The 21,844-nt window shown below is 58.8% G+C and overlaps 1 protein-coding gene across 1 annotated transcript in view; it reads left to right on the top strand.

Annotated features, from left to right (window-relative positions):
• The first annotated feature begins 218 nt into the window (after positions 1 to 218).
• Positions 219 to 21,844, top strand: part of GRIK1 (glutamate ionotropic receptor kainate type subunit 1) — a 59,234-nt gene continuing 37,608 nt past the window's right edge. Inside the window, exons 1-2 of the mRNA XM_045579799.1 lie at positions 219 to 333; positions 19,713 to 19,880. Of these exons, the coding sequence (XP_045435755.1) occupies positions 219 to 333; positions 19,713 to 19,880 (283 nt within the window). The remainder of the gene's footprint in view (positions 334 to 19,712; positions 19,881 to 21,844) is intronic.

Here is a 21,844-nt window from a genome sequence, read left to right as displayed (position 1 = left end):
ACTTTCCTCCCGGGCCGGAGCGGGGCGCCACCCCAGCCGGTGGCCCGGGTCGGGTGCGGGGCGCTGGGCTGGCGCCCGTGACCCCGCTTCCCGCGGTCCCCGCGTCCCCGCTCCCCACGCGCGGCTCCCGCTCGGACCGGGCAGCGCGGGGAGCGGCCAGGAGCCCGGAGCAGGAGGCGGCCCGGGCCGGCCCCGCCGCGCGAGGCCGTGAACCGGCGATGGGGCCCCGCGTGGCGCCCCCGCAGCCCCGGCCCCGCAGCGCGGCCCCCCGCGCGCTGCTCTGCGTCCTGTGCGCGCTGCTCCCGCCCGCGGCCCCGCAGCCGCTGCGCCTCGGTGAGTGCGGCCCGGGGGGCGGGGGGCGGAGGGGGAGCCCGGGGTCCGGTCCCGGCTCCCGCCCTGGGCCCCGGTGCCTGCGGGGCTTTCCCTCTGGGCTCCGGGGGGCGGGGGGCGGAGGGGGAGCCGCGTGTCCCGGTCCCGGCTCCCGCCCTGGGCCCCGGTGCCTGCGGGGCTTTCCCTCTGGGCCGGGGGGCCGTGGGGGGAGGATGGAGCGGGGAAGGGGGGACAGGGGCAGATCTCCTGGGGCTCCCACCCGCCCCGGGGTCCTGGCTGCAGCCATGGGGGGTGGGGGTAGGGGGGACGCGGAGAGACGGTCCCAGGGGCTTTGCGGGAATCTGCCCCCTCCGCGCAGCCCTGGCGGCGGGTCCGTCCTCCAGGCGCCAGATCTGGTGGGAGAGGGACCTCAGGCACCAGGTCCCCCTCCAAGTTTTCCCTGTCGGTCCTTCCAGGGGGAGTCTGCAGAGTCCCGGCTTCCGGCAGCGCAGCTGAGGGTCCAGGACTGGGGGGTGGGGGTGGGGGACAGCGTCAGCACCCACGGGCCCTGTGCTCCCCAGTCTGTCCTGAGGTCGAGCTGATGTCTGAATGGGGGACTTGCTGGGTCCGGACTCCCCTCCAAGGGTGAGGAGAGAGTATAAGGCTGGGGGGGGGGGGGGGGGGGGGGGGGGGCAGGTGTGAGTGTGGGCAGGTGTGGGCACCGGGCAGGTGTGGGCGTGGGCAGGTGTAGGCGTGGGCAGGTATGGACGTGGGCAGGTGAGGGCACGGGGCAGGTGTGGGCACAGGTAGGTGTGGACACGGGGCAGGTGTGGGTGTGGGCAGGTGTGGGCAGGTGTGGGCACCGGGCAGGTGTGGGCGTGGGCAGGTGTAGGCGTGGGCAGGTGTGGACGTGGGCAGGTGAGGGCACGGGGCAGGTGTGGGCACAGGTAGGTGTGGACACGGGGCAGGTGTGGGTGTGGGCAGGTGTGGGCACGGAACAGGTGTGGGCGTGGGCAGGTGTGGGCACGGAACAGGTGTGGGCGTGGGCAGGTGTGGGCGTGGGCAGGTGTGGGCACGGGGCAGGTGTTGGTGTGGGCAGGTGTGGGCGTGGGCAGGTGTGGGCAGGTGTGGGCGTGGGCAGGTGTGGGCGTGGGCAGGTGAGGGTGTGGGCAGGTGTGGGCGTGGGCAGGTGTGGGCGTGGGCAGGTGTGGGCAGGTGTGGGCAGGTGTGGGCGTGGGCAGGTGTGGGCGTGGGCAGGTGTGGGCGTGGGCAGGTGTGGGCAGGTGTGGGCAGGTGTGGGCCTGGGCAGGTGTGGGCGTGGGGAGGTGTGGGCGTGGGCAGGTGTGGGTGTGGGCAGGTGTGGGCGCGGGCAGGTGTGGGTGTGGGCAGGTGTGGGCTTGGGCAGGTGAGGGCGTGGGCAGGTGTGGGCGTGGGCAGGTGTGGGCGTGGGCAGGTGTGGGCAGGTGTGGGCGTGGGCAGGTGTGGGCAGGTGTGGGCGTGGGCAGGTGTGGGCGTGGGCAGGTGTAGGCAGCTATGGGCAGGTGTGGGCGCGGGCAGGTGTGGGCGTGGGCAGGTGTGGGCGTGGGGAGGTGAGGGCGTGGGCAGGTGTGGGCGTGGGCAGGTGTGGGCAGGTGTGGGCGTGGGCAGGTGTGGGCGTGGGCAGGTGAGGGCAGGTGTGGGCGTGGGCAGGTGTGGGCGTGGGCAGGTGAGGGTGTGGGCAGGTGTGGGCGTGGGCAGGTGAGGGCGGGGGCAGGTGTGGGCGTGGGGAGGTGAGGGCAGGTGTGGGCGTGGGCAGGTGTGGGCGTGGGCAGGTGAGGGTGTGGGCAGGTGTGGGCGTGGGCAGGTGTGGGCAGGTGAGGGCGGGGGCAGGTGTGGGCGTGGGGAGGTGAGGGCAGGTGTGGGCGTGGGCAGGTGTGGGCGTGGGCAGGTGAGGGTGTGGGCAGGTGTGGGCGTGGGCAGGTGTGGGCAGGTGTGGGCGTGGGCAGGTGTGGGCGTGGGCAGGTGTGGGCGTGGGCAGGTGAGGGCGGGGGCAGGTGTGGGTGTGGGCAGGTGTGGGCGTGGGCAGGTGTGGGCAGGTGTGGGCGTGGGCAGGTGAGGGTGTGGGCAGGTGTGGGCGTGGGCAGGTGAGGGCGGGGGCAGGTGTGGGCGTGGGCAGGTGAGAGCGTGGGCAGGTGTGGGTGTGGGCAGGTGTGGGCGTGGGCAGGTGTGGGCAGGTGTGGGCGTGGGCAGGTGAGGGTGTGGGCAGGTGTGGGCGTGGGCAGGTGAGGGCGGGGGCAGGTGTGGGCGTGGGCAGGTGAGAGCGTGGGCAGGTGTGGGTGTGGGCAGGTGTGGGCGTGGGCAGGTGTGAGTGTGGGCAGGTGTGGGCGCGGGCAGGTGTGGGCGTGGGCAGGTGTGGGCGTGGGCAGGTGAGAGCGTGGGCAGGTGTGGGTGTGGGCAGGTGTGGGCGTGGGCAGGTGTGAGTGTGGGCAGGTGTGGGCGCGGGCAGGTGTGGGCGTGGGCAGGTGTGGGCGTGGGCAGGTGTGGGCTCGGGCAGGTGTGGGCTCGGGCAGGTGTGGGCGTGGGCAGGTGAGGGCAGCGGGCTCCGTGTGGAGCGAAGGTGCCGGGTCTCACAGACGGAGTGTGGCTGCCTCGGAGAGCGGTTCCTCGGAAAGAAAAGGTCCCACAGACTCCCCTGCAGATGCCTTTTCGGGCTGCGGGTCTCAATGTCGCGTGTTTGGTGGGTGATTCTGACCATTGGTGGTTCACGGCTGTTAGTAGGGTCCCGGCGTCCCTTTCACAAAAGGAACAGGGAGCCAAAACCGGTTTGGCTCAGCGGTAGAGCGTCGGTCTGCAGACTGAAGGGTCCCGGGTTCGAATCCGGTCAAGGGCATGTACATTGGTTGTGGGCACATCCCCGGCGGAGGGTGCGCAAGGGGCAGCTGATCAACGTTTCTCTCATCGACGTTTCTAGCTCTCTATCTCTCCCTTCCTCTCTGTGAAAAATCAATAAAATATATTGGGGGTAAAAAGGAACAGGGAAAGGGAAAGGGGTCCCACCTCAGCCAGGACGGCCTCACCACGACAGGCTGGACCCTTCACGCCCGCCTCTGTGTTGCGGGTCTTTGGTTCGTCCCGTTGGTGGGTCTGGGAAGCCGTCGGCTTCAGGGACTCTGGGAAGGAAACTCTGAGACCAACACCTAGGGAATGGCGATGCGACAGCGCCCAGGGCTGACGGACTTCGCGGGGCCTGCTTGTCCCTCACGCGTTTGGAAAGAGGCGCCCAGCCCCTCCCTGCACAGGGAGCTCCCGCGGCTTCTCCCCTGCACCCGGGCCTACGCGTCCGTCCGGAGGGGGAGATGGGAGACGGGTCTGCTCTCAGTGTGCGGCTCAGCGGCTCAGCTCCTCTCACCCACGCAGACAGTTTTCAAAGTGGGAGGAGCCGGCGGGAGGGTGGGCCTCAGAGCAGGTGCCCGAGATAAGGAGACGCCCTCCCAGCAGAGCCTGAGGCACAGAGCAGGCGGCCTGGCCTGCCAGACCCCCGCACCCAGGACCAGGCTCACTGCTCAACAGCATCTCAGCGCCATGGAAACCAGCGTTAGCGGAGGGAGGCCGCCTCTCCAGTGCAGTCCGTCCGCTAAGTCCAACGCCAAACAGACATGCCACGGGCTGGGGAACCAAGCCTGTGTGCTTGTGTGTGTGTGTGTGTGTGTGTGAGGAAAAAAGGATAACTGCATCGTTACCATCTCTTCTCTCTCCTTTCTCTTTCCCACAAACCACCAACCATTCACCACCCAGCGGACGGACAGGGGCTGTGACGGCTCATGTGGGGTTCGCAGGACGTGGGTGAGGTGCAGGGCGGGCAGGTGCTGGGCACTTAGCCCAGCGCTTCTGCAGGGAAGGCCCCGCGTGCCTGGACGGCGATTTCTCGTCTGCTTTGCTTGCCAGAGTGTCACACACCCTGCACACCTACGCCTTGCACACCTACACCCTGCACACCTACACCCTGCATACCTACACCCTGCACACCTACACCCTGCACACCTACGCCCTGCACACCAGGAAGGTGCTGGCTGTGTGCACACCCATGGTGCCAGCACAGATGCTGTGTGTCCACTGCAAGTTCATCATCTTACAGAGTGGGCACCGAAGAGGGTCTGCTGATGGGGGGTGCACTAAGGTGGCTCCCACACCCCAAAGGGTCCCTGGCAGCTGCTTAGAGGAGAGATACAACCCCATCCTTGTCTACAGGATGTCAGATCATTCCTGCTGTGCTGGGTACCCCCGTGCATGTGAACAAGCAGTAACGTCTCTCTCTCTCTCTCTCTCTCTCTCTCTCTCTCTCTCTCTCTCACACACACACACACACACTCACACACACATATACAACTGTGTTTTGTGGTTCCATGACCACATAACCTGTACCTTGCAGAGCAGGGTCTGGGGAGCTGTGCCCACGCCATCCTGGGGAAGAAGGAGGATCCCCGTTCGTCTGCCATTTCTGGGGCAGGTTGCGTGTTTCTGATAACAGCGGCAGAAAGGCAGACCGCGTGGTGCTATTCCTGTGTTCTCGGCACGCACAGCAGGCGGTGCTGGCCCTGCAGAGTCCGGAGAGCCGCGTGGTGGGCAGCCAGCTGTCAGCCGCGATTCGTGGTCAGGGAGCAGAGGTTTGCGTCCCGTCCCTCAGACTTACCGGATGCGCGTCTCCTAGGCCAGGCCTGTGCTTTGAGTCGGAAACACTGACTAGAGACCGTGGCGCCTGGACAATGTCCGTGGTAAGAGTACAGCAATGAATGGGAGGCGGCTTTGCACAGATAGGACCACATCTGCATCGACTTGCACCGTCTCACCTAAGGGACTTGGTCCTGTTGGGGGTCCTGGGCAAACCCTGCGCGGAAGCTAAGGGTCAGCTGAGTCTCGTGTCTAGGAGATCCGTCTGCCACCAGAACTACTTTTCCCAGAATTCCTGGTGCTTCCCGCACTCTTGGTTTTCCCTTCCTGGTCTGTCTCTGCCCGCAGCCTGCTGCTTGCCATGCCCTCCAAAGCGCCAGCTCTCCCTCTGCTCTCGGCTAACCTGCCATCTTTGTCGGGTAATTTGCATAATCAGTCCTGATTGGCTGGTGAGCGTAGCAGAAGTACTGTCAATTTACATGTTTCTCTTTTATCATATAGGATCGTTTTAAAGGGGAAAACTAGATTAATGTATGGTGTATTTTCCAGGAATACACTGTAGTAAGTTAAAGGTCTGTGTATGTTTAAACATTAAATCTACTCATTTATTTTTAAATGCATGTCTGATTTTTTTCGATGATAAATGTTCATAGAGAGATGGAAAGATTTCATTTGAAAGGAATGCATGCCAGCTGCATAAACTTCCTAAATTTATGGTCCTGGGATGATGTTGTCTAATTGAATTGCAAAAACCTACCATCGTGTTACACCAGCACGATAATATTAGTGATAACACATTTATTGGGAAAACGGTTTATCCTGGAGGGGAAAGCAAAGCCAGTTAAGAGACAACAATTTTTGATTTTGTATTTATGTTATTTGTGAACTAAAAAAATTAAAAATCTTAAAATATCTTTCCCAAGTCTATTGGACCACATTTCACTCCTCTCTCTTTTTATACTTATTAAATAAGGTGTTTTCAAAGCATATATATATTTTTTTTAATATTGATAATTCTTTATTGTGGAAAGTATTACACAATACTTTCTTGTCCCCTTCTTCCCCCCATTCCTCCCCTCCAACCCCCTCCCCCCACTGTCTGTGTCCGTGGGTCGGGCATACATGCACACAAGGTCTTTGGTTTGTTACCTCCCACCCAGCCGCCCTCCCCGCCTTCCCGCAGACATTCCGCACTCTGCTCCATGCTTCCAGGTCTCTGGATCCACTCCCTTCATCAGCTGATTTTGCTCATTAGACTCCACCTATGAGTGAGATCGTGTGACACTTGTCTTTCTCTGATTGGCTTATTGCACTCTGCATGATGCTCTCCAGATCCCTCCACCATGATGTTGCCTCAAAGGGTAAGAGATCCTTTTTTTTTAAGGCTGCATAGTATGCCCTGGTGTGAATGTACCACAGCTTTCTATCCACTCCTCTGCTGATGGGCACTCGGGCTGTTTCCAGATCTTAGCTATTGTTAACTGCTGCTATGAACACAGGGGCGCATACATTCTTTCTGACTGGTGCTTCAGGTTTCTTAGAATATATTCCTAGAAGTGGGATGACTGGGTCAAATGTGAGTTCCATATTTAGTTTTTTGAGGAAACTCCATACTGTGCTCCACAGCGACTGCATCAGTAAAATGGCAGGTGTGTCACGCTCCTCCCATCCCCGCTGAGTCAGGCTCAGGAGGAGCGCCCGCGTGCTGACTTCCAGGTGGAGCCGTGTGTGCCTGCTTTTACTCACAGACACACGGCAATCCCGGTTCTTCCTGCCTCGTGGCCCATGCTGAGACCACGGTTCACTCCCACCACCGTCTTCCGTGGAAAGGAGAATTTAAACGGACTGTGTGTGGCCCTGAGCAGGTTCACAGGCACCAGCTGTGCTCAGGCAAAGTGTCCTCTCTGATGGGTGGCAGCTCGACACGTTACCTCCCTGGCATGTCAGCGGAGGGGGCTGGGGACACATCGGTAACAGAGCCACCCCCACCTGCGTCCGGAGAGAAACGGGCGAGGACCTGAGGCTGAGGCGGAGCATGAGGATGGCCTGGCGCGTCAGTGCCAGGAAAGGAAGGGAGGGCAGGCCGGTAGGTCGTCACAGAGACCCCGCCCCAGGCACTGCCGATGCCACGCTGGAGACGTGGGAGCAATGACACCGTAAGCAGTAACCCAGCCCGGCTGGCGTGGCTCCGTGGTTGGGCGTCGACCTAGGAACCAGGAGGTCAGGGTTCGATTCCCGGTCAGGCAGAGGCCCGGGGTGCGGGCTCCATCCCCAATAGGGGCCATGCAGGAGGCAGCCGGTCCATGATTCTCTCTCATCATGGATGCTTCTCTTTCTCTCTCCCTCCTCTTTGAAATATTTATATCAAAGTAACCACAAATCCACACTGCTGTCTGGTCTTATCAATGGAACATGAATATTTAAGATTCTTTTGTCCAAAAAAAAAAAATCCATGATCCTCTCCACACTTTCCCCCGAAAAGCTGCTCAAGGAAACCAAGTGTTTGGGAGCGTGAAAGTGCAGGACCCCGTTGTTAAAATTCAGTAAAAGGGAATTTGCATTTCCGCTATTTTAAAGCCAAGAGCTGTTTCCATCCAGTTTTCAAAGGGCAAATGGAGTCCATGGACTTGTAACATGTCGCCGAGAAGAAAGCTGGTGTAAGAGGAAGGAAAGGAAGAGGACTCGGAGTGGGGTGGGTTTTTCCCCTCTGCGCTGCCTTTTCCGAGAGGCCCGGTCTCCAGGCTCATCGTTAAAGATATAACCATTTCTGCATAATGAAGGCCTAAGTGCATGTTAAATTCTTCAAGGATGCGGGGAACAATGGGAAGAAACACATTTGTGAGATAATTGTGAAATTACTTCCATTCAATCCATGGACATCACTTTCCCTACCACGTGTGGTAGCTGTTAGAGAAGGAAATACAGGAGAAACATTGCAGAATTAAAACAGGTTGGTGGTGTGACCAGTCCTCCCTGGAATTTAAACGTCGTGTTGGACTGGACGTGTCTCCCTGCAGAAGGTGGCTGTTTCTCAGGCAGCGGCTGTGTTTGGGGGTCACCGCCAGATGTCCTACGTGGACTGAGCCCGTGGAGAACGAGCGGTCTTTGTTGTTTTGGGCCGACAGGAAGCCCCATCCGACGGGAGTACGAGGAGAAGGAGGAGGACGTGGTGTCTCCGGGGCTGGCCCGCGGCTTCTCGGAGTTGTCAGAGCCTCACTCACACCTCCTGCCAGGGCTCAGCTTCCTGGGTGTCTCCCCTGATGGTCCAGGCGTCTCCCTGCTGGTTGGATTAGGTCTAGAGCTAAGGGCTAGTGTTAGGGTTGGGTTTGGGGTTCGGGTTCGGGTTAAGGGTGGAGTTAGGGGTAGGAGTAGGGTTAGGGTTATGTTTAGGGTTGGGTTTGGGGTTCGGGTTAGGGTTAAGGGTGGAGTTAGGGGTAGGTGTAGGGGTAGGAGTAGGGTTAAGGTTAGGTTTAGGGTTGGGATTGGGGTTCAGGTTAGGGTTAGGGTTGGGGTTAGGGGTAGGTGTAGGGATAGGAGTAGGGTTAAGGTTAGGTTTAGGGTTGGGATTGGGGTTTGGGTTAGGATTTGGATTAGGGTGTGTGCACGTGTGTAAGTGGGTCTATACAGTGCTTTCCAGGTGAGATAGTTTTGGTTAGAGTGGGATTGGGGTTCGGGTTAGATAGGGTGTGTGCATGTGGGTGTGTAAGTGGGTCTGTACAGTGCTTCCCATGTGAGATAGTTTTGGTTAGGGTTGGGGTTGGGATTGGGATTCGGGTTAGGGTTAGGGCTGGGGTTAGGGGTAGGTGTAGGGATAGGAGTAGGGTTAAGGTTAGGTTTAGGGTTGGGGTTGGGGTTGGGGTTTGGGTTAGGATTTGGGTTAGGGTGTGTGCATGTGGGTGTGTAAGTGGGCCTATACAGTGCTTCCCAGGGGAGACAGGTTGGGTTGACCTTTGGCTTTCCTCATCAGATTTATCAAGAGCACCTGGTGGAACTCTCTGCCTCCTCCTGTGGGAGCCCACCTGCCTGCTGCCAGGACGCCGATCGGCACAGTGCCCGGTCCCGGGAACCATCAGGAGGCATAGCAGGGCCCCAATGCCACCCCAGACGTTTCCCACGCTCAGCCTCCCAGCCGGCTTCCCTGAGAACGTCCCTTCCCGCAGACGGCATGCGCACTGCCGCCTGGCATTTGTTTGTTTGTTTGTTTGTTTGTTTGTTTTCGGTCGGTGGCCAGGACCAGTGCCCTTCAGTGAATGCACCTGATTCAAAGCGTGGACGCCCCTCCGGGTGGGTCTGTGCTGTGCCGATGCCCAGAAAATGGAGAGCTTGGTTTGTTTTGGTTTGTTTTGCCTTCCTAGTCGCTCGGCACCAATAGAAGAGCTGTCACTGCACGGGTGACTGCGGGAAGAGACGAGGCTGGTTCATCCATATTTTATGCTCTTAAATGTCAGCCCCAGCCGCCCAGGTGTGGGGAGCCGGCACATTGTCGGCTTCTCTCCACGTGGCTTTTGTGTCTGTGACCAGGGACTGATGCCGTGCGAGGAGCCAGCCTCCCCGTGGAGGGCATGGAGCCGGGGCCAGGAACATGCAAGGGGCTGGGACACTACCTCTGATCCGTGTTTCTCTTGCTTTGTGTGCAAATAGCTCTGTGGTTCAGAAGACGGTTCCTCCTCTGTGGCCTGTCTGGTCCGTCCTCGGCTCCAGCGGCCGTAACCAGACACCACAGGCCGGCGGCCGGAGCCCACACCCTGCAGATCAGTCCTGGGGGCTGAGGCCGGGACCTGGGTGCTGGGGAGCCCAGCCCAGCTCGTCCCTGTCCCTGTTTCTCTAGTTCCCTCACGTGAGGAGGAGAGAACTGCCATCTCCTCCTCTTCTTAGACCGTTGTCCTCTCAGGGCCGCGTCCGCGGGACCCCTGTCACCCAGTGATCTCCCTCACCCACCTCTAGCAGCACCCATCGGAGTTCAGGCTGGCAAAGCTCTGAGCTCGGGACACATACCATCCAGGTGCGGCTCCTGTCACATCTCACTTGTTTCTGAGTCGAGAAACTTCAGGGTGAGAGGGTGCGTGAAGTGCCCACGACCAGGGCCACGCCAGGGTGAGCAGAGGGCAGGTTTTCATCTTATCATTCGCCCCCTCCCCCCTGGAAAGAAGCCACGTAATGAACGTTACAGACACTGCCCATTCTCAGAACGTTACTCACAGCAGCGGTCGGCAAACTCAGAGCCAAATACCAACAGGACAACGATCGGAATTTCTTTGGAGAGCCACGTTTTTTAAACTTAAACTTCTCCTGACTCCACTTCTTCAAACTAGGAAGCCCAGAAGGCCGGGAACCTTGTCTCTGTCTATATTACACGCCTCCTGGCGGCTCGGTGCCTCCAGCCCAGGTGTGGTATTCGTTCGCCTTTGTCCTCTCTCCTCACGTGGTCCTCTGCCTGCGCTGCCCTCTGCCTGGCCGGTGGTCAGGTCCCCGCCCTCCTGACATCCCGGGATTCGGAGGTAATAAACCCGAATGCTCATGCCCAGCCGTTACAGACCGCTCTGTACACCGTGTGGAGCTCGCCATAGTTACCTTCCCCCGAGAGCGTGCTGGGCTGCGTTTCAGGGCCAGCGCACAGTGAGGCCGCGCTGTATCCCGGACTGAACCCAGGACCGGCCCGAGCAGCTCCTGTCCGCCACCCCGAGGCCGCCCTCCTCCGGTGTCTCACGTCCTGAGGGCCTTTCGTTGACACATCGGCTCCCGACACCCAGGCAGCTGGCCTCTTCCAGGCGATGTTGGGTGTGTGGTCAGCCTACGACTTCACCGTGTCAGTTCCCCCGAGTGCCTGGGAGTTAAACGTGGCTTTTCAGTGACTCGTCCTGGAGTCTCTTGTCTGAGGGGTAAACATGAGCGAGTAGGTCTGTGGCCCCCATAGTGTCAGTGAAGGAGCTGCTGGTCACTCGGGTCCCCACCCTTCCCCACGGACCCCGGAATGGGAGGACAGATGCCTCTTCGGAAGTCCTGGCGCCCTTTGCCGACCGCTCAGGGTGTCCTGGCTTCGAGGGCCGGACCGTCGCCAAAGGAACAGAGTCGCTGTTCGCTTGTTTCTTTAATTCTTACTGCTCAGCGTGGATTTCAACAAACTAAACTACAGCTGTTTTAATTTCTTAAGTATGTTTTTATTTATTTGAGGCGGGGAGGTACAGGGGGAGGGAGAGAGAAAGAGACATCAATGTGGGAGAGAATCACGGCCCATTGCCTCCTGCACGCCCCCTACTGGGGATGGAGCACAAACCAGGGACTTGAACAGGTGACCTCTTGGTGTGAGGGAGGATGCTGAACCCTGAGCCACCCTGCTGGGGGTGGGGGAGGGGAGAAGGGAGAGGGGGGAAGAGGAGGCTAGTTCAAGTTGACTCTGTTAGGAGACGTTGGCATTTGGGGCCACAGAAAACATGTCTTTCTCATGGTCCAGTTTCTCCTCACAGTCCTGCTTTAGTCACTTCATCATGTATTAACGATTGTTGAGCTCTCTCAGAAAACTCACTTGTTTTTGTTGGAATCGCCATTATAAACCCTAACGGAATGGCTGATAATTTGATTAATATTGTGTAAACTAATAAAACATGAGGTGACGCAGCCAATAGAGTCATTTTTCATGATCGTGGAGCCTTTAAATGTCTTTGTAACACTGAAGGAGCACTGCTGAATATTGTATTTGCCATTTTAGGAAAGTTTGATTAATAAAATGGGTAACTTTGTACATTAGAGTAGACACAAGTCCTTTTTTCAGTGGGGCTATTTGTTAGAGAAGAATTTCTCTGGAAATGGGTACAGAAGCAGACAAGGGTTTTTTGATGAAATTTCGGCCCCACCGGCCTGGCTCAGGGATTGAGCAACAACCTATGAACCAGGAGGTCAGGGCTCGATTCTCGGTCAGGGCACAGGCCCGGGCTGTGGGCTCCATCCCAGTGTGGGGCGTGCAGGAGGCAGCCAATCCATGGTTCTCTCTCGTCTTTAATGTTTCTATCTCTCTCTCCGTCTCTCTCCCTCTCTAAAATCAATAAAAACAAACAAGTAAATGAGACTTTGTCTTACTTTTTTGAAGTGGGGTTTTTAACATTTTTATAAAGATTCTCTGTGCTGAACACTGAACGTTTACAATATGTCCAGGGGAAATTCATCTACCAATGCTTCTTGCGGAGAAAAACCTTGAAGAGCGTTTACCACTTCGTTGAATCACTGTGAGCAGAGGAACCATCATGGGCACCAGGGAACCAGACTCATGGCCTAAGGTTCCCTGTTCACTGTGCGATGGGCAAGCTGATAGAGCTGTCCACCTTTACCGCATAAACCAGAGGCCCGGTGCACGAGATTCATGCACAGGAAGGGGGGTGTCCTTCAGCCCAGCCTGCTCCCGCTCCAATGTGGGACCCCTCAAGGGATGTCTCCTACTGCCCGTTTAGGCCCACCAGGATTGGGCCTAAACAGACAGTCGGACATTCCTCTCACAAACCAGGACTGCTGGATCCCAACTGCTCGCCTGCCTGCCTTCTTGATTGCCAACCTGATCACTCCCTAACCACTTCCCTGCCAGCCTGATTGGTGCCTAACTGCTCCCCTGCCAGCCTGGTCCTCCCCAATTGCTCTTTCCTACAGGCCTGGTCCCCCCACCCACTGCCTTCCCCTGGCGGCCCAGTCGCCCTTAACTGCCCTCCCCTGCAGGCCTGGGTCCACCAACTGCCCTGCCCAGCAGGCCCAGTAACCCCTAACTGCCCTCCCTTGCAGGCCTGGTCCCTTCCAACTGTCCTCTCATGCGGCCATCTTGTGTCCACATGGGGGCAGCCATCGTGTGTGTTGGAGTGATGGTCAATTTGCATATTGCTCTGTCATTACATAGGATGGGTAAATAACACTCATCACCAGTTTAGCTGTAACGCCCTGGAAATGTGTAAACTTTATGTTATATTGAGTCACGTTGAGTGGACATCCTAGGATGCAGGTGCCTCACCGGCCAGTTGGCGAGTAACATGACCTAAAACACCTCCCGGAGCGTATTGTGAGGGATGTCCCGTGGTTTCTAATGAGCCTTCGGGGGAAGGAGTAGGTGAGCTGTTCCTGAGGCTAAACTCGGCTTTCCTGTTCCTTCCCCTGGAGATTGGGGATTTGCCCCCCAGAGGGGAAGTGGGTGGAGCTGAGGGAGCAGGAAGCAGATTGAGGAGGCGGGAGGAGGGGAAGGGAGAGATATAAGGTCACAATGGGAAGTGGAAAGGCGGATTGGTGTCTGGGAAATGGAGGTATTTGAGAATTAGGGCGATAATAAGCGATGATTTTGATTATATGCTTTTAATTAATCAAATTATTTATAATGAAGGAAATCTGCATAAGCCCATGGCACAGAGCAGTTTTGTTTTCTCCCTTTTGGTCTGTGTGATTGACAGATGTCTGTGCTCGTTATACCTGAGCCACACCCTCAGGCAGGGTGTGGGCTGGCAGTGCCCAGCAGGAGGCACCCTCGTCGGACAGGCTGGGCACAGTCCCCGCTGCTCCAGCTCTCCCCTGCAACGTGCAGATGAGGATCTACATCCCGAAGGCTGTGGTTCTAGGTGAAAGGGGGTCCGTTTTTTACCAGAACGAAAAACCCTCAATTTCATTGTGTATCTAGTTGGTTATATTTTATACAGGCCCGGTGCACAGAATTCATGCACTCGTGGGGAGGGCCTGTCCCTCAGCACAGCCCGTGCCCTCTCATAGTCAGAGCCCTCGGGGGATGTCCAGCTGACAGGGAGCGGGCCTAAGCCGTCACTCGGACACCCTTGGGCTGCCACAAAGCGGGAGAGGCTCCCGCCACACCACTGCACTCACCAGCCGTGAGCCCTGCTCTGAGCGTCTGCCCCCTGGTGGTCAGTGCATGTCATAGTGACTGGTCGTTCCACTGTCGGGCTGAATCCGGCTCTCTGACATCCCCCGAGAGGTCCCAGATTGCAAGAGGGTGCAGGCCAGGCCAAGGGACCCCACTGGTGCACAATGGGGTCAGGAAGGAACCCAAGAGGTTGGCTTGCCAGAGGGGCATGTCCATCCCATCTCACTCAGCCCTGATCGGCCAGACCCCAGCAGCAAGCTAACCTACTGGTCAGAAAGTCTGCCCCCTGATGGTCAGTGCTTGTCATAGCAAGCGGTTGAGTGGCCTTAGCATATCTTTAGCATATTATGTTTTGATTGGTTGAACCGGCTGGACTACTGGACTCTTAGCCTATCAGGCTTTTATTATATAGGATTGTTTTTGACACAATGGACAGGCACAGTTTCTTTTTTTTTTTTTTTTTAACATATTTTATTGATTTTTTTTTTTACAGAGAGGAGGAGAGAGGGATAGAGAACTAGAAACGTCGATGAGAGAGAAACATCGACGTTTCTAGCTCTCTATCCCTCTTGCACACCCCCCACCAACCAGGGATGCCTCTTGCACACCCCCCACCGACCGGGGATGTGCCCACAACCAATGTAAATGCCCTTGACCAGAATCGAACCCGGGACCCCTCAGTCCGCAGACCAATGCTCTACCACCGAGCCAAACTGGTTTCGACAGACAGGCGCAGTTTCTAACACTGAAGTAAGAACTGAAAAATAGGCCTGGCCAGTTTGGTTCAGTGGGTAGAGCGACAACCTGCAGGTCCTGGGTTCGATTGGTCAAGGGCACGCACCTCAGTGGCAGGCTCCTCCCCAGCCTGGGCCCTGGTTGGGGCTCGTGCATGAGGCACCAATTGATGAGCTTCTCTCGCATCGATGTTTCTCTCTGTCTTTCCCTCTCTCTTCCACTCTCTCTATGATATCCTCAAATGAGGATAAAAAGAGGAATTGAAAAATGACCACTGTTCTGCACTAACCTGCCATTCTCCTTGGAAGCTGTGTTCCTGAACTCAGCAGCAGGTTCGGAGCCCGTGGCTCGTGGCACGTGGCCATGACCGTGGCTGTGGGGTGAGTCTGCCCTTAAGCTTCCTGCCTGTCAGCCTGTCATTCTCATCCATGTCCAAGGCATCTCACCATTTATTTTCTACAAAATGAATTTTAAAAGTTTATGGTGACGGTCTAATTGCTTTAAAATGCATTAGCTTCAATTCTCAATTGCTCCTAATTATAATATGATTTAAATATATATTTAGAGCGACTAACAGTGATTTTTATCAGAGGCATCGGATTATCACTGAGAGCACATCCAGCTCCTTCCTTTAACGGGATGAGCATCTAATTACCATGCAATCAGTCGAAGGCTGCCATAGACGCCACACTGAGATTCTGAGATTCTGTCATAAAGCTGAGGGATGTTACTGGGGACCTCCTTAGGGTGGGACACGCCTCAGTGTTCATGGTTCGTTAATTAACACAAAAAAATACAAAACAGGAGGGCAGAGCAGTGAAACTTTCACGGGGCTCTGAATCTTATTTTCGATTCCCAGTCCTTCCCTCGTGTGAGTGACGGAGTGTCACTTCTGCACAGAAGTAGGGATTCAGTAAAAAATCCCAGAGAGCACAATCGCCCCGATGCAGACCACAGCCGGTGGTGGGCTGTTTAATAAGCGTGCTCTGGGCTTCGCTGGAATTCAGGGAGACAGGGATCTGTTTTGCTCGCGTTTTACTTTATTTTGTTTCATCCTTGGTTCTTCCCGAGGGAGAAGCACACCATTTTCAAATCCGCAGTAAGTTACTGACAAGGCGGGCTCCAACCTCACTCTGCTCAGCTGTGGCGACAGATGGCGCCGTGTGAGAAGCGGGTAGTGGGGCCGTGTGAGAAGCGGGCAGAGACGGGGGCTCAGGCAGAGAGAGACGGGGGCTCAGGCAGAGAGAGACGGGGGGTCGGCAGAGACGGGGGCTCGGGCAGAGAGAGACGGAGGCTCAGGCAGAGACGGGGGCTCGGGCAGAGAGAGACGGGGGCTCAGGCAGAGATGGGGGCTCAGGCAGAGACGGAGCCGGCCCTGAGGCCCTGCTCTGTCTGGTGCCCAGATTCCCGCTCGGAGCCCAGAAATCACTGTGAATTCCCTTCTTGTTCTTTGTGTTGCCCGGGCTCAGATCACGTCTGCAGCTCTCTGATCAGTTCTGGCTTCCCGACGAATTAAAACTTCCTAATTGTTAGGCCAAATCGTTACCGGGATTGATCGCTGATTAAGGGAACACGTGAGAAATCAGGGCAGCTAATTACGTGCAGAACCAGCGTGACCCCCGTGGGAAGCCGTGTCTGAGGACGGATCGTACCGATCGATGGTCCATTTTCTCCTCTCCCGTCGGACACGGCTGAATGCCCGCGCCCGCTGCTGGGACTCGAGGACAATATTTCACTGTCAGATCCACTCCACGTCATTCCCCACCCGGCGCCTTCAGGACCAGGGCTCTCTGCGTTTACAGCGCGTCCTGGGCTTCGGCTCTGACAGAGCTCACACGTCGAGGATAATGACACCTCGGGGACAGTTCCCGGGCCCCTGAGCCGGGCGCTGAGCTGGCGGGAGCGGAGAGGGAGGGGACGTCGGCGAGAGGAAGGACCTCCCCCACCTGTTGCCACCCACCCCCACCCCCACCACCCAGGTTTTATTTCTCCTCCAAGAAGGCAATCGATTTTTAAGGCAATTTTTTATTTTAAAATGAAGTTAAAGAGATTAAAGTTTTACCTTTTGCCTCTGCTTTTGGGACCCAGGGACTCAGGGTCCCTTGAAAACAACCTCAACCTCCTCATTAGAAATGGAGGTGCAGCCGAAACCAGTTTGGCCCAGTGGTAGAACATCGGTCTGCGGACTGAAAGGTCCCAGGTTTGATTCCGGTCAAGGGCATGTACATTGGTTACGGGAACATCCCTGGTAGGTAGGGGGTGTGCAAGAGGCAGCTGGTCGATGTTTCTCTTTCATTGACGTTTCTAGCTCTCTATCCCTCTCCCTTCCTCCCTGTAAAAAATCAATAAAATATATATTTTTTTAAATGGGGGTGTGGGGTGAGGAGGGAGTGTGAGGTGAGGAGGGGGTGTGGGGTGAGGTGTGAGGTGAGAAGGGGGTGTGGGGTGAGGAGGGAGGTGAGGAGGGGGTGTGGGGTGAGGTGTGAGGTGAGAAGGGGTTGTGGGGTGAGGAGGGAGGTGAGGAGGGGGTGTGGGGTGAGGAGGGAGGTGAGGAGGGGGTGTGGGGTGAGGTGTGAGGTGAGGAGGGGGTGTGGGGTGAGGTGTGAGGTGAGAAGGGGTTGTGGGGTGAGGAGGGAGGTGAGGAGGGGGTGTGGGGTGAGGAGGGGGTGTGGGGTGAGGAGGGAGGTGAGAAGGGGGTGTGGGGTGAGGTGGGAGGTGAGGAGGGGGTGTGGGGTGAGGTGTGAGGTGAGAAGGGGGTGTGGGGTGAGGAGGGAGGTGAGAGGGGGTGTGGGGTGAGGAGGGGGTGTGGGGTGAGGAGGGAGGTGAGGAGAGAAGGGGGTGTGGGGTGAGGAGGGAGGTGAGGAGGGGGTGTGGGGTGAGGAGGGAGGTGTGGGTGAGATGTGGGGGTGAGGAGGGGGCATGTTACCTTCCATTAGTGGGTTCATTCATTCAATCGTTCGTCCATGGAGGATCCACTACAGTAATAAGGTCACAGCCCTGGCTGGTTTAGCTCAGGCCTGTGGGCTAAAGGGTCCTGGGTTCGATTCCCAGTCAGGGCACAGGCCTGGGTTGTGGATTCAGTCCCCAGTGGGGCGTGCTGATGCACCAATCAATGATCTCCCTTCCTCTTTGAAATCAATATCTATCATCTATCACATATTATCTATCATCTATCTATTACCTATCTATCTATCATCTATCATCTATCTATATAGAGATAAGGAATACAGTGTCTTTTGTGACTTCCGAAGATCTTGTGAAATATCATCAGAATTCACAACAATGACCGCTGTATTTCAGAGTGCGTGGACGGGCAGATGCCATGCTGACCCTCCTCGGAGCGAGCCTTCTTAACATGCAGGTTAAGTAGATTATTAATATGCAGGTTATTAAGTAGATTGTAATTCATCGTGCGGGGCACACCCGTGGCTTAAAGATTCCTCCAGGAAGCACGGCTGATGAGCCGTAATTATTTTCCTGGAGTTGGAAGAATAATCAAACTTTCACTCTTTCCTGCCGGGGGGTGGTCAGGGGGGTGTTTTCCGAAATGTGGCACAGCTCTTCACAAAGGAATCACGCTCACCTGAGCTCTCACCTCGATCCCAAACGAACCCCAAAGGAGATCGTGGGTGGAGTGTGGAGGCGCACACATCCAGCTGAGTAACACTGGGGTGCCCCCGTTGTCCCCCACAGACAGCCCTCCCCAGGGCAATGCAGCCACCACAGATGTGGGCACCAGCAAGGTCGGCATACAAAGCAGCAAGGCCAGCTGTGTGGCTCAGTGGTTGAGCGTCAACCTAGGAACCAGGAGTTCAGGGTTCGATTCCCCGTCAGGGCACAGGCCTGGGTTGTGGGCTCAACCCCAAGCAGGGGGCATGCAGGAGGCAGCCGATCCATGGTTCTCTCTCATCATGGATGTTTCTCTTTCTCTCTCCCTCTCCCTTCTGCTCTGAAATCAACAAATATAGATAAATAGATAGATAGCTGGATGATAGAGATATACAAATATATTTTAACGGAGCACGAGAAGCACACACACACACAGAACGTAATTTTCAAAAGGAGAAGAAGTTGCAGACCCTGGTTGTGTAGACTCTCACATGTCAGAGCCTCTGGAGCCGCCGACCCGGGGCCCACGGGCGCGACGAGGCTGCAGCGGCTGGGGAAGAGGGTGTTTGGCTGAAGGGAGGGAGGGAGGGAGGGAAGGGCCAGGCCAGCTGCGGAGCCCAGGTGCTCTGGGCCCACCCGGAGCCCTTCCCCTGAGCGGCTCCAGAACGGCTCAGCAGTCCCAGGGGTCAGTGTTCCCCCTCGTTCTACACACGAAATGATTTGGTCCAAGCAGTGCCTTCTGCAGCCACTCAGCCTAATTATTTCCTACTCGAGGCCCCGGGGCACGAAGGTTCATGCAAGAATTCTGAAACCCTCCGTGAGGGGCTCAGGGGACCCCTCGGCTCTCTGCACCCCCACCCCCCACCCCCACCTCACACCGCCAAATCCAGCAGGCCTGCCTCCGAGGGCGGGAGCCCGGCTCTCAGGAGACGGCTCAGGTCCTGTTTGCGCGACCACAGCGAGACTCAGGTGCAGACGGCAGAATCGCCGTCTGCATCCCCCGGCGTGCGTTCCACAGACGAACTGCGTGGCCCCCATCTCCATCCCAGGCATGAGGCGGTGAGCACACGCCTGGAGATGGACCCGTGTCCCTGCCCAGCACACGGACTGCTGGGGGTGAACACGGGCTGGGACCGGCCTGAGCATGACGGCCTTTGGTCTGAATCGTTTATGTTCTTCTCTTTGAAAAACACACGTGGCCCTAACCCCGTGGTCAGCAAACTGCGGCTCTTTGGCCCCTTGAGTGTGGCTCTTCCACAGAACACCACGGCCTGGGCGAGTCTGTTTTGAAGGAGTGGCGTTAGAAGAAGTTTAAAAAATGTGGCTCTCCAAAGAAATGTCCACCGTTGTGCTGTTGATGTTTGGCTCTGGTGACTAATGAGTTTGCCGACAACTGGCCTAGCCAGGTGGCCCAGTGGGTAGAGCGCCGTCCAGCAGATCAAAGGGTTCTGGGTTCGATTCCCGGCCAGGGCACAGGCCCGGGTGGCCGCGGATCCGTGGCTCCCGCTCCCCTCCGCTCCGACATCAGTGAACACGTGCTAACGCCGGCCCGGCTCACCCCCTGCCCCCGCAGGCGGCGTGTTCGAGGCTGCGGAGGACGAGCCCGCGCCCGCCGAGGAGCTGGCCTTCAGGCTCGCCGTCGCCAGCGTCAACCGGAACCGCGGCCTGGCTCCCAACGCCACCCTCAGCCCCGCCGTGCGGAGGACCGCGCCCTTCGACAGCTTCCAGGCCTCGCAGAGAGGTACGCTCACGTCCGAGCCCGGCCGGGCGCACGTTGCTCCGTAAACACACGTGGACTGCGTGAGGCGCACGCTGGGCCGGTGGAGCGAGGCCTGGCTGAGCCGGGCCCTGGCAGCTCCGTGCTGAAATCCGGGCGGCGCAGCGGCTCCGACGCCCTTGGGCGGTGCCACCCGCATCCCCTGGCCGGCCGGGTCGGCACCAGCCGGCTCTCTGGCCTTTCCTGCCGGAGCCGGAGGCCTGCAGCCGCTCCTGTGGCCACGCTGCCCTCGCTGCCCCTGCAGCGACACAGCCACTCCCCGCGTTCGCTCCGGGAGGGCGGGGGCGAGCTGAGGCTCCTGGCGGCCCCGGCCAGGCCCGGGGTTTAGACTCCGCCTGTGCTCGGCCGGTGGCTCCATGGCTGAGCATTGACCTGTGCGCCAGGAGGTCAGGGTTCGATTCCCGTCGGGGCACAGGCCCGGGTTGTGGGCTCCATCCCCAGTGGGGGGCGTGCAGGAGGCAGCCGGTCCGTGATTCTCTCTCATCATGGATGCTTCTATCTCTCCCTCTCCCTTCCTCTCTGAAATCAGTAAAAATACTTTTTAAAAGACAGACTCCACCTCATGAGTGGTGAGGACACGAGGCCAGGGTCCGGTGACCTGCAGGCGCTGCCCCCTGGTGCTCCTCGCCGGCCCTGCATCCCCGTCCCTGGCCCCGTCCCCGTATCCGTCCCCATCCCCGTCCCCGTCCCCGTCCCCATCCCCGTCCCCATCCCCGTCCCCGTCCCCGTCCCTGTCCCCCGTCCCCGTCCCCGTCCCCGTCCCCATCCCCGTCCCCGTCCCCGTCCCCGTCCACGTCCCCGTCCCCCCCCCCGTCCCGTCCCCGTCCCCGTCCCCGTCCCCGTCCCCGTCCCCGTCCCCATCCCCGTCCCCGTCCCCGTCCCCGTCCTCCCGTCCCCATCTCCCCCTCCCCGTCCCCGTCCCCGCCGTCCCCAGTCCCCGTCCCCGTTCCCGAAACCGTCCCCATCCCCAGTCCCGCGCCGTCCCCATCCCAGTCCCCAGCCACGTCCCCATCCCCGTCACCGACCCCCATCCGCCCCCCCGGAACCGTCCCCGTCCCCGTCCCCGTCCCCGTCCCAATCCCAGGCTTCCCGTCTGCGTCGCCCCACCGTCCACGTCCCGCCCCCATCCCCGCCCCGTCCCCTTCCCAGCCCCCATCCCCGTCCCGGTCCCCTCCCCGTCCCCGTCCCCGTCCCCATCCCCGTCCATCCCCTCCCCACCGCCCTCCCCGTCCCGGCCCCCATCCCGTCCCCTCCCTCCCGTCCCCCTCCCCGTACCTGTCCCCGCCCGTCCCCGTCCCCGCCCAGTCCCATCCCGCCCCAACCCGTCCCCTCCCCCTCCCCGTCCCGCCCCGCCCCCCGTCCCCGTCCCCGTCCCCGTCCCCGTCCCCATCCCCGTCCCTGCCCCCGTCCCCTTCTGTGGGCTCGAGGTCTGGGGCTCTGGAGGCTGGTGTGAGCCTGCAGGTGGAGGGGGGGCAGGGGGATCCACAGGAATTCACAGCTCCCTCTCTCCCTCCTCCTCTCTCTCCCTCCCTCAGTCCTCACTTCTCTCGCTCCCTCCCCTTCTCTACCTCTCCCTCCCCCCTCTCCCTCCTCTATCTCCCTCCCTCTCCCTCTCTCTCTTCCTCCCCTCCCCCCCCTCCGCTCTCTCTCGCCTCTCTCCCTCTCTCCTTCCCTCCCCCTCTCCCCTCCTCCCTCCGCCTCTCCTATCCCTCCCTCCCCCTCTCCCGCCTCCTCTCTCTCTCCCTCTTCTCTGCTCGCCCCCCTCTCCCCTCCTCCCTCTCCCTCCTCCTCTCTCTCTCCCTCCTCCCCTCCCTACTCCTCCCCCTCTCCCTCCTCCTCTCTCTCTCCCTCTCCCTCTCTCTCTCCCTCCCCCTCTCCCTCCTCCTCTCTCTCTCCCTCCCCCTCTCCCTCCTCCTCTCTCTCTCCCT

Source organism: Pipistrellus kuhlii, unplaced genomic scaffold (genome assembly GCF_014108245.1).
Source record: "Pipistrellus kuhlii isolate mPipKuh1 unplaced genomic scaffold, mPipKuh1.p scaffold_m20_p_115, whole genome shotgun sequence".
In the NCBI taxonomy this organism is placed as follows: domain Eukaryota; kingdom Metazoa; phylum Chordata; class Mammalia; order Chiroptera; family Vespertilionidae; genus Pipistrellus; species Pipistrellus kuhlii.
Note: the sequence above shows the minus strand (reverse complement) of the source record. Positions and strands in the feature narration are given on the sequence as shown.